Consider the following 12,384-nt stretch of genomic DNA (forward strand, 5'->3'; position numbering starts at 1 on the left):
TGGATTACTGGATCTGGATACTGTATATACTTCATTTGAAGGGACTGTTTTGATGGGGGAATCGGATACTGGATACTGGAATCTGGATACTGATATATACTTCATTTCAAGGGACTGTTTTGATGGGGGAATCTGGATACTGGAATCTGGATACTGATATATACTTCATTTCAAGGGACTGGTTCGATGGGGGAATCTGGATACTGGAATCTGGATACTGGAATCTGGATACTGATATATACTTCATTTTGAAAGACTGTTTTGATGGGGGAATCTGGATACTGGATACTGGAATCTGGATACTGATATATACTTCATTTCAAGGGACTGTTTTGATGGGGGAATCTGGATACTGGATACTGGAATCTGGATACTGATATATACTTCATTTCAAGGGACTGTTTTGATGGGGGAATCTGGATACTGGAATCTGGATACTGATATATACTTCATTTCAAGGGACTGGTTCGATGGGGGAATCTGGATACTGGAATCTGGATACTGGAATCTGGATACTGATAGATACTTCATTTGAAGGGACTGTTTTGATGGGGGAATCTGGATACTGGATTACTGGGGAATCTGGATACTGATATATACTCATTTCAAGGGACTGTTTTGATGGGGGCGGGGGAGGTCTTGGATACTGGATACTGGAATCTGGATACGGAATGGATATACTTCATTTCAAGGACTGTTTTGATGGGGGAATCTGGATACTGGAATCTGGGATACTGATATATAATTCATTTCAAGGAACTGGTTTTGATGGGGGAAGGCTTGGATACTGGAATCTGGATACTGGATCTGGATACTTTTTGATGGGAATCTTATGGATGTGGACTGTTTTCATTTTGGGGAATCCCGATACTGGATCTGGAATCTGGATACTGATAGATACTTCATTTTGAAGGACTGTTTTGATGGGGGAATCTGGATACTGGATACTGGAATCTGGATACTGATAGATTCATTCATTTGAAGGGACTGTTTTGTGGGGGAATCTGGATACTGATATATACTTCATTCAAGGAGGACTGTTTGAGGGGGAATTTGGAACTGCTATAGACTTCATTTCAAGGGTACTGTTTGATGGGGGAATCTGGATACTGGATACTGTGAGTAGAATCTGGATAATGATATATAATTATATAACTTCATTTCAAGGGACTGTTTTGATGGGGGAATCTGGATACTGGAATACTGGAAATGGATACTGATAGATACTATACTTCATTTTCAAGGGAACGTTTTGATGGGGCGGAAGTCTGGGATACTGGATCGGGGGTTACTGGGGGATATATACTTCAATTTTCAAGGGACTGATTTGATGGGGGAATCGGATACTGGATACTGGAATCTGGATACTGATATATACTTCATTCAAGGGACTGTTTTGATGGGGGATAATCTGCAGTGTATTGGAACGATAGAGGGCTCATTTTTTTTTAAGCTTTAAAGAGAGAGACTTTGCAGTGATATTGGAACGGTAAAGGACTCCTTTTTCTTTTAATAGAGAAAATATACAATATTTTATAATTCTAATCGTATCGCATGCAAAATTTTTATCAAAGTGCAAAGGTCTGTATATACTTCACATCAAAGGACTGTTTTGGTGTGGGGATTTGCTATAATATTGGAACAGTAGAGGACTCATTTTTTTATCATTTAATAGAGACAATATACAATATTTTACCATTTTAATATTATTACATGCAAAATTTTATCAAAGTGCAAGCACGCAAGGATAAAGTGGAATTGAATGCTTTACTTGTGATTTTAATTAACAATGACGGTGGGAAATGAATAAAAAAATAATGGAGAAATGCCAATAATGAATTAATATCTCATATGAAATTCAATATGAAAACCTCAGTTGTAATATACATTTATAAATATATATTATATATATACATATATAACACACAATATACCCATATTATATACAAATGTACACAATAAGATATATATAATATATATATATATATATATACATTATATATATATATATCTATATATATATATATATATATATATTATATATATATATATACATATATATATATATATATATATATATATATATATATATATATATATATATATATATATATATATACATACATAATATATATATATATATATATAATATATATATATATATATACTATATATATATATATATATATATATAATATATATATATAATATATATATTATATATATATATATATATACTAAATAAATGACTTTATCCTACAAACATAACGAGAATCCTGACCTGGATATGAGGACCACAATCATCTTCACTCAATCCGTTGAGGCACTCACAGGAGTAGCTGTTGCCCTTGTCCACACATACCCTGCTGGGCGCGCACGGGTCAGGCGTGCACAGGTCATACTGAAAACATAAGATGAATATGAATATACAATATACATATGACTCTATGAGCGGGGGGGCCATAAGAAGTAGGATACTTCTCTATATTAGTTGCATCCCACTGAACTTAAACATTACCCATCATGTTTAAGTTCAGTCACTGCCTCAGTCGTTCAGTCACTGCTTCAGTCGTTCAGTCGCTTCCTCAGTCGTTCAGTCACTGACTCAGTTGTTCAGTCACTGACTCAGTCAACAGAGATGATATTTAAAAAAAATCGGGATTCAGTCTTCCTCTGACTCTTGGGATAAATTTATCTGACGCTTCTTGCCACGTGAGGTAGGCGAGGTCGCATAAAAATTACGTTTTAGATACGACAAAATAAAGATTAAAAACTTCGATATAAAAAAAAATTAGAACAAGAGGTGGTAGAAACACAACCGAAATAGAAAGAAGGAAAAAAAAGACAACAAACGGGAAACGAAAATGAAAAAAATCAGACAATAAAAAGAGCGAATTTTCCTCAGTTGAAACTTTTCCCTCTGACGTGAGTGCTGGAAGCATGAAATGAGCGGAAGAAGGAAACGCAATATTCGGCCGAAAGTATTTTTATCCTTTTTTTTTTTTTTTTTTTTTTTTTTAGAATATCCGTATCCTCGAATACCTTACCTATGCCCTTGGGTGGCTTCAGAAAGCGATGCATCACGGCCAATGCTAACATTTCACGTCTGCAGCGGCTCTCAAGAATTATGGCTGCCAGAGAGCAGAAGAGGTCTCTCTTATCGTCTCAGAGGCCAAGGAATTCTGCAGTGGGTCTCTGACGCATTTCCATAAAGTTGGATTTTGACCAAAATTGTAAAGATATTGTGCCACTAGAATCTCTTATTCTCTTCTTCGTTTGAAGAAATTCGATTAATAGACCAAAATTATGGAAGGTAATAATTTAGGCAAATACTTATAGGATACAAGTTTTTTTCTTTTATTAAAAAAATACACTTTAAAGGCCTTTTTACAATAAATGTAAATACAATATATGTAATTTATGTACAGAATCAATAAAATTATTTATATATATTTTTTTATAGCTCAACATACTTGAATTTACTATGTATATACATGCATATACACACACCTAAACACTGTATATACATACTCATTTCACCTACCTATATATACAAGTGGGGACAAAAAGCCATATTATAGAAGTTCCCTATTCTTGTTTCTGAAACAAAGGATTTCATCGGCTCTTTTATACGTTTATACGAAATTTAGGACGAATATTTCTTGGGGGGTCACTAACTATGATATTTATACAGTCTTTTGTTTATGTTTTCACGGTCATCTCCAACGACCTTGTACCGAACTCGCCGCAAAATTTGGATCCATACGGGGTCAAAAACCCCGGAAAGGTCACACTATCCACGACACTTGACATAATATAATCGGGTACAGAATTCATTGGTTAGGTTACAAGAGAGTTGAAGAGACGCATTGGCTTTTCAAGGAAACCTGCTCATAACGCGTCTCTCCTCGTCTGGTCAGAGAGAGAGAGAGAGAGAGAGAGAGAGAGAGAGAGAGAGAGTTATGACTACAAAAGGTAGATTATAATGAGGACGCTTGGCTTGCAAAGTGCGTGAGAAAAGTGGAAAAAAAACCACGTAAGAGAGAGAGAGAGAGAGAGAGAGAGAGAGAGAGAGAGAGAGTTTTATCTACAAGAGGGGAAAACGATTTGAAGAGAGTTTGTGTTATATCTACAAAAAAGAAGAAAACGATTTGAAGAGAGAGAGAGAGAGAGAGAGAGAGAGAGAGCTCTGCTCTCCCACGATCCATCTCCTCAACCTGTATAGGGACCGAGTTGGTGGGTCGTGGGCGGGCCGTGGGCGGGGGGGAGGCGAGGTGGGCGGCGGGCGGAGAGGGGGGTGGGGGAGGCGGTAGGTAGACAGAGGAGGCTGCTGCAGCATCATCGGCGCCAGGCGTCTGTTGGGTCGACGCCAAGAATCATCATCAGTCTCATTGTCCCTCGTTCCGACTCCTCAGCGGAGCCTTACGAGGTGCAACATGCAACCCAGCGCTTTTGGACAACAACAATCCTCTGCCCTGTGGAAAGTCTCTATATTCACCGCCTTTGCTGTCTCATTACGTGGAGACGATTGACGTACTGCATGTGTGTGCGTCAGTAATTTTGCAATCATTGGTTGGGGGAAGGGGAAAGAAGGATTCTTTTCATATTTCAAAATAAAGCCTTCTGTAAAATATTGTATGTTTTCTCTAATAATATATAAAAAACAATAATGCCTTCTTTGGTGAGCGATTGATTTTCTTAGTATTTCTAAGATATGTCGTCCAGGCATTCTGTAAAATATTGCATATTTTCTCTAATAATATAGAAAATAATAAGGCCTTCTTTGGTGAGCGATTGATTTTGTTAGCAATCCTAAGATATTTCGTCTAATGTGGTATCATTATAATGATAAATTGCGGCCGGGGTATTTGCATGGTTTTTTTTTATCAAAGTTTATTTACAAATATCGCAATTTTCATGCACACAATAATGGTTCGTTATATAACTTTTGCGAAATGTAAAAATAAAAACTCTCTTTAAGAGACATCTATATTAGCTTGCAATGAGACTGACGATTTTCAATGCATCAGTGAGGCTGGGAACAGTTAAGAAACTCTTCAATGTATATTTGGAGTACAGAATATTGGTTACCTATATTCTCGAGTATCTTGTAGCCCTACGAAGATACCGAGGTAGCCAGATGCCTAGCGTAAAGAGTCACTGTTTTGTCTAATTATATATATATATAATATATATATATATATATATATATATATATATATATATATATATATATATGTATGTATGTATGTATATGATGTATACACACACACACACACACACACACACACACACATATATATATATATATATATATATATATATATATATATATATATATATATATATACATACACTGTAAATGGCGTTACGCCCCGTAATCGAACGAACGGATATTGCCCAGAGTTAAAAGGTACATACAAAAATGAAATAAATAAACTATAAACACGAATGAAATAAACTATAAACATAAATGAAATAAACTACAAACACAAATGAAATAAACACCGAAGAAAAAAAAAAGCAATGAAAAACATAAAGTTGCTATTATCTTCCTTTCCATATTCGACCGAATTCTGACCTCTCTCTAAAAGGGCAGACGACTTTTATGTATGTTTATTATACCTCACGGAGGAAGCACAATCCTTCCCCCCCCACCCCCACCCACCCCCCCTACCCCACTTACTCCCTCCCTTTAAATCCATCCCCCACCCAACCCCGATCTTTTTTTTTTTTTTACCTCGTTTTCATAAATCTGGAAATAAGGAAACCATGGAAGGCATCAAAGAGTAGCATTTTTTTTTTTTTTTTTTTTTATGTCTTCCTCTCCTTTGCGCTCTCGAGAATTTTCTGAATCTTACTTTGTAGCATTTCTTTCTTTCTCTCTGTTCAACAGTTTTTCATCCCCCTTCCCCGCCCCCCTTCTCTCTCTCTCTCTCCTCAACACACTTAGATGCATTTCTCCCTTGACCATCTCTCTCTCTCTCTCTCTCTCTCATCTGATGCTTTTCTCCATTGACCATGTTCTCTATTAGACACGGTATAGCATCTTTGTGATTCTGACTGCATTTTCTTAACTTTACAGAATTGGTATTACCTTTCCTCTCTCTCTGATCTGATGCTTCTCTCCATTGACCATGCTCTCTATTAGACACGGTATAGCATCTTTGTTGTGGTTCTGACTGCATTTTCGTAATTTTACAGAATTGGTATTACCTTCTCCTCTCTCTCTCTCTATCATCTGATGCTTTTCTCCCTTGACCATGTTCTATATTAGACACCGTATAGCATCTCTGTGGCTCTGACTGCATTTTCGTAATTTTACAGAATTGGTATTACCTTCTCCCCTCTCTCTCTCTCTCTCTCTCATCTGATGCTTTTCTCCCTTGACCATGTTCTCTATTAGACACGGTATAGCATCTTTGTGGTCCTTACAGCTTGTTCTTAATTTTACAAAACTGGTTTAATCTTATCTTTCTACCTCCCCACCCTTTTTTTTCCTACGTGGCATACCATTTCACACTGTCCAACGTTCCACATAATGAACATCTCATACATATAAAATCAAGGACTTTTTACGAGGGCAGTGTGTGAAAGAAACAGAGTTTACGATGATAGACAACGCCCCCCTTTTTTTAGGAGACTACAAATCTCTCTCTTTACGCTTTCCGTTCAGCAGAAGTCTTTCAATATACAGTATTGGCTGAGCTGCCCCCACCCCCGCCCCCAACACAGGAGGAATGGGTAGGAAGAGAGAGAGAGAGAGAGAGAGAGAGAGAGAGAGAGCAGCAGGAGGATAGAAAGAAGAGTAAGGGGGACGGAGGAAGAAAAGGAAGAAGAATAAGCAATAACAGTGGTGATGCCGATCGCTAATATTATTAAGTTAAGAAAATGTGCCTTTGTAAAAAAGTAAACTATCTTATGACTGACAGGTGGCTGTTAAGAAATTTATATAAAGAGAGAACTGCAAACCTATTTAGCAAAAAGTATATTGATTCTGACTTCTAATTATTTCTAGGCCATAGTAATCTGTACTAAATATTGTAAGTATATTTAATTTTGTAATATTTTTGTAAATGTGATATTTTTCTAATAAAAGATTAAAAAAATTAATATATATTAGTCACAGTAGGATGAGGAAAAAGAAGAGAAGAATAAGAAGTAGCGATATTTTTGATGAACAACAGCATTAATGATACTGGCAGCTATGTTAGAAGAGGAAAACAAGAAGTAATTATTTGACAGTGGTGAATAACAACAACACTGATAATCATAACAGCTGCATTCAATTCTTTCCTAAATCCATGAGATGCATTAGACTGAAAACGGGATTCTCACGTTATAAGCCAACAAGTGTCAACAACACCACCAGCAACAATGTGATAATAACACCAGCTACAATACCGACAACAACAGCGATAATCCCATAACCCTTTGTACTCACTGTCATCATTGTCATAGCCGCTATTACCCTCAGTTTCACATGCGTTTTGATGAACCATCGCAACAAACCTGTTTGTTACCGCTGAGAGACATTTCGTCCACAAAGTCACAAACAAAGGGATTCATTTTCCATCTCACGTCCTTGGTTTCTCAGGCCTCATTGTGACCTACTGTGGTGCTCGATCCAGAGACACTTATTTCTCCTCGTATTTGTGGTCATTTGAATAATTATAATGATTTTAAATGTTTTGGGTAAGTATAATATTTACAAAAGTTCTGAACGTTCCGTGACGAATAACTGAAAGATATTTGAAGATGAAATATTTATGGTATTATGTCCGTATATGAGAATATATTCAACTTGTTAGCCGAATCGATAAGGTCACTGTCGTCTTGATTTCGTCCCTGTCCGCTGGACGGTGGTTCGATCCTACGAGAGGACGAAATTATTATCAACTAAAAAATTCCCCTTCGGTTTACATATGTGAAAATATATCAATTCCGAGGTAGAGCGAGTTTGATACTAAAGGATATTTGTATCTCGAATAATCTATATGAATCACGGTGATATGACAATTATTCATAGATACGTATAAGTAAGCTTAATATGTGGAAAATGAACGCTCCTTATTCCCTTGAAGATAATTCAGAAATACGGAGAATACAGTTTCTATGAAATCATTTGTAATGAAAAAAAGTCACTTATTTTCAGCTGTAACCATAAGACACGTTTCCTTGAGGTCCACAAATGAACAAACTACCTATCTCAAGCACGGTAAAAGCAAACGGAACAACTAACAAACAATGATACAAATATTTAGATCTAAAACGCTCAACAAAAATACAATTATTGTATTTAAAGCCGCGTTGAATTAGTCTTGGATCTTGAGAGTAATAACGGGACTACAGTATATAGAACGTCTGGAAATACAATAAACTCGTAAATTTTAATGAATAACAAGATAAATTTATAATTCTGTAACAAAGTTGGTAGTGCCATAATCTTTCCAGCAAAGGACTAAACTACCAAATTGTTAGCGAAAAGTCTGCAATGCATGCTGAACAGATCAGCAGTAATATATATATTCACGAAAAAATTTTCAATATCAGGTACGATCTTTAATAACAATAATAATAATGGCAAATCAAGTTAACATACAAGAAAAACGACAGCTGAACACATCTAGCCAGCCATATTGCATTTCACAGATATTACCTCTCTCTCTCTCTCTCACGTGCAATATGCTTCACGTGTTAAAAAAACACACACACGTGCAAAGCACAGATATTATCTGATGAGCAAAACATTTCGTTGAAATTTATAACGCTTATGGAAATATGGTACTTGATACGTCTCTCTCTCTCTCTCTCTCACGTGCAATATGCTTCACGAGTTGGGAAAAAAAAAAAACAAATGAGCAAAGCTTGGCGAACGAAGGGCGTTAGGTGGAAGTGGCGCGGACATAAAAATTCAAATCAGCTACCGGATCATGTAATTGAATTTCAAAACATTAACGAGCGAACTATTTGCATAATTCGAAAACCCCACTGTTCCCCTGATCCTTCTCTCTCTCTCTCTCTCTCACCCACTCTTCCTCCTCTACTTCTTTTCCTTTACCTCCCCCCCCCATTCTCTCTCTCTCTCTCTCTAAGTCAACCCCTTCCACTCTCAACAGTTTGCCATGCACAGAAATGAGAAATTCATTTTTTCAGTTATCTGCGCTCAATACGAAACGAACGTGACTTGCAAAGTTGCAAATAGACATAATTGCGTAGATACAGTGGTAGACAGACTCATAGTTAGACACAGTGGCCTTGGGTTAGACTAAACTGAAATAATACGTAACTCCAGACAACTGACGAAAACAGAGGCTTTGTGTATAAGATACGTCTAAAGCAGTGGTTCCCACTATTAATATGAATATCATAATTGATATCGTGCAATAAAGAGGCTCCTTATAACACCCAATAAATCTTTTTGTGTAAATGAACATTCAAACGCTACCATTATCATTATTTTACCAAAGTATTTCCGCTCATCCGAATATAATTTTAAAATTCTCGCAAGACGATGATTACGCGGGAGCAGTACGAACAAAAAATCTTTAATTCCTCTCGTACGAAGCAGCAGCACTTTCCATTCTCACTCGCTTAATATACTTTTAATGTTTCGCACGAGAATTTCATTCCAGCTGGGCTGAACAGTAAAGCCCCCCTTAGGCAGTATTTATTATTTCCCCTGTTTACGCTCTTGGGCGGAACAGTAAAAACCATTAGGCAACATTCATCGCTTCCGCTGTTTACTCTTCAGTTCGTAACGTTTTTCCACGGTTGCCAACCCATTGCCAGCAGTTAGTAGCTCCTAAGTAACATCAGAGAGCCGGAGTATTTTCAATACTGTACGACCCATTTTGCATTACAGTGATGTTATGGAATCATTTTCCCTTCCTGCGCTTGGTCTGATCTTCGACTTGCAGATGAACCTAACGTCATGTTGAAGACATCTTAGGATGCACAATTTTTCGGGAAATATCAAATCGTGCAAATATTTTCATATTCATCAAACAAAGTGCGACTGATAGCATTGAAATATACATTGGATGTTAAATAGAAACTTAGCAGAATATTAAATAATAAGTTAACTGACTGTTTGTTAAAAACCAGCAACTGAAGACATTGAAATATACGTTAGATCTTAAATAGAAACTCGGCAGAATATTAAATAAAAAGTTAAGTGACTTTGTTAAAAACCAGTAACTGATGACATTGAAATATACATGGATGCTAAATATAAACTTAGCAGAATATTAAACAAAAAAAGGTAACTGACACTTCGTTAACAGCCAGGTCAAATGAAGCGAGTCAGACCTCGAAATTTTGTTTGCTGACAGTGGGCTTAGGTCATTCATTTCTGCAACTATTTTTGTTTTTGGTCGGTCCTGCGTCTAGACTAGTGTTGTTCAAACATTTTCGCCTATTGTACCCTTTATTACCTTCTCCTACTGTTACGTAGCCGCCCCCTCCCTCCCCCCACCCACCATGGCTGACCAAACTCAGTTTTATTTAGGACAATCATACAAATAGTATATTAAATATGAAAAGGCTGCATTATAGGAGTGTTGGTCAATAAATTCAAATTTATTACACAAATAAAAATGATTTAATAACAAAATGCTTGAAAATTACTTACACAACTTAATGTGAGATGTGAGGCTGATGTTCACTGATGGGATGTTTCTGTTGTGTGTGTGTGTGTGTGTTCCTTGTTTGTTCACGTACCCTCATGATCTATGTTGCGCAGGGATACGCGGACCCCAGTTTGGACAACACTGGACTCTACAGGAATGTTGGTGTTCTCATGAGAGAAATTTCAACCAAATTTATCGAATATTGAAGCTGAACCTGTTTATTAATTTCTTTGCTTTGTATCCTCTCGCATCGACAAAGCAATGAACAGGTGTACTTGGTTAACATTTGGTTAACATTATACCTTTTGACAAGAACAGCAAGAGAAAGAGACAAACCTATTCCTTACATGGTTAGACAAAATGTCATCACAAGTCTTGCGTCTATGTCCTTTTGGCGTTTTTGAAGCTTTAGTTTATCTTTTCCCAAAAATGGTTTGGTGCCCATATTCACAGTGGATAGATAGTCCTTGGAGAACAAAATAGGCCTAGAGCGATAAATTCAGACGCTTTCGACTCCAGTCTCGCACGCAGGGAGGCGTCACCGATGAAATTAAATTGCAACCGCTTGGACACAATTAATATTCCATTACAACAATAATGCAAACAACAATAACGCCGCTTAAATATCATAACCGAATTGCTTTACGTCCAATTTACGTCGTTCCGTGCAGTATATTTCGCGTTATCGCCCTCCGATTAAAACGGAAACAGTAATTCCTCCCCTAATTTCGAATGGTCGCGAAAATATGATCCTGTGAATTCTATTACTCCGAGGGAGGGATTAACCCAGTTAGAGAAGTTTTGCGGTGACGTCACAGATGTCTTTTTTTTTTTTTTCTCCAGCACTTGAAAGGTAATTCGTGTAAGTATGTATGTATGTATATAGGTTTATATTTTACAAATGTCTCCCGTATATATATATATATATATATATATATATATATATATATATATATATATATACATATATTTTTATATTTTATATATGTTTACTATAAGCAGGCGCGTCGGCTTCATTCAATGATAATAGGAAGTAACTCGCTCCAACACCGTCACACATACACACACATACACACACACACCAACTCTCTATCAGGTCGCTGCTGGCTTAACAAAACGCCAATGCAAATCGTATTTATATCACCGATATCGGAAAATCCAAGCGACACCCACCACAGTATCTTTTCGTAGCCCTACCAAATAAAAGGCGGTGGGTTGTGGAAAATAAAAAGGACTTTCCATGGCCGCACTACAGAAAGGGGGTAAAAAAAAAATTTAAGGAACTTTCAATAGCCTCACAACGGGAAAGAAAAAGTAGGGGAAAAAAAAAGGTTCTTTTATTTTTATTTTCGTTCTCGACATCTTTACAAAGAAGCCGGTGTTTATGGAGTTGGACAATTATTGGGTGGGGAAAAAATACGAAGGTAAAGGTTACGCTTACGTTTGTTTGTTTGTGTGCTGGTTATTTCAATTCAAATCTTATGGTCAACAAGAATGAATCGAATTTGGTATATTGTGACATGGAGCAGAGAACTTTCACCCTTACAGAGAGAATATTAATATTCGTGACGTGAAACAAAACTGACTTGGGGAAATCAAGTAAATCTAAACAATTCTTTTACTCTTGTCAATCAATATCATCTAAAGAATAAATAACTAAAAGAGCAAAAGAGTAAGCAACCACACGCAGACATGCTTAGAAAAATTGGAATCTAATAAAATCTGACAGTATAATGCTTCAATACGTATGCCC

At 36.6% G+C, this 12,384-nt stretch overlaps 1 protein-coding gene across 1 annotated transcript in view; it reads right to left on the reverse strand.

The window, feature by feature from the left end:
- The window catches only part of LOC135206859 (delta and Notch-like epidermal growth factor-related receptor), a 164,874-nt gene that overhangs the window by 14,045 nt on the left and 138,445 nt on the right, over positions 1–12,384 (reverse strand). The window contains exon 9 of the mRNA XM_064238342.1: positions 2,282–2,401. Within this exon, the coding sequence (XP_064094412.1) occupies positions 2,282–2,401 (120 nt within the window). The remainder of the gene's footprint in view (positions 1–2,281; positions 2,402–12,384) is intronic.

Source organism: Macrobrachium nipponense, chromosome 31, assembly GCF_015104395.2.
Source record: "Macrobrachium nipponense isolate FS-2020 chromosome 31, ASM1510439v2, whole genome shotgun sequence".
NCBI classification, from domain to species: domain Eukaryota; kingdom Metazoa; phylum Arthropoda; class Malacostraca; order Decapoda; family Palaemonidae; genus Macrobrachium; species Macrobrachium nipponense.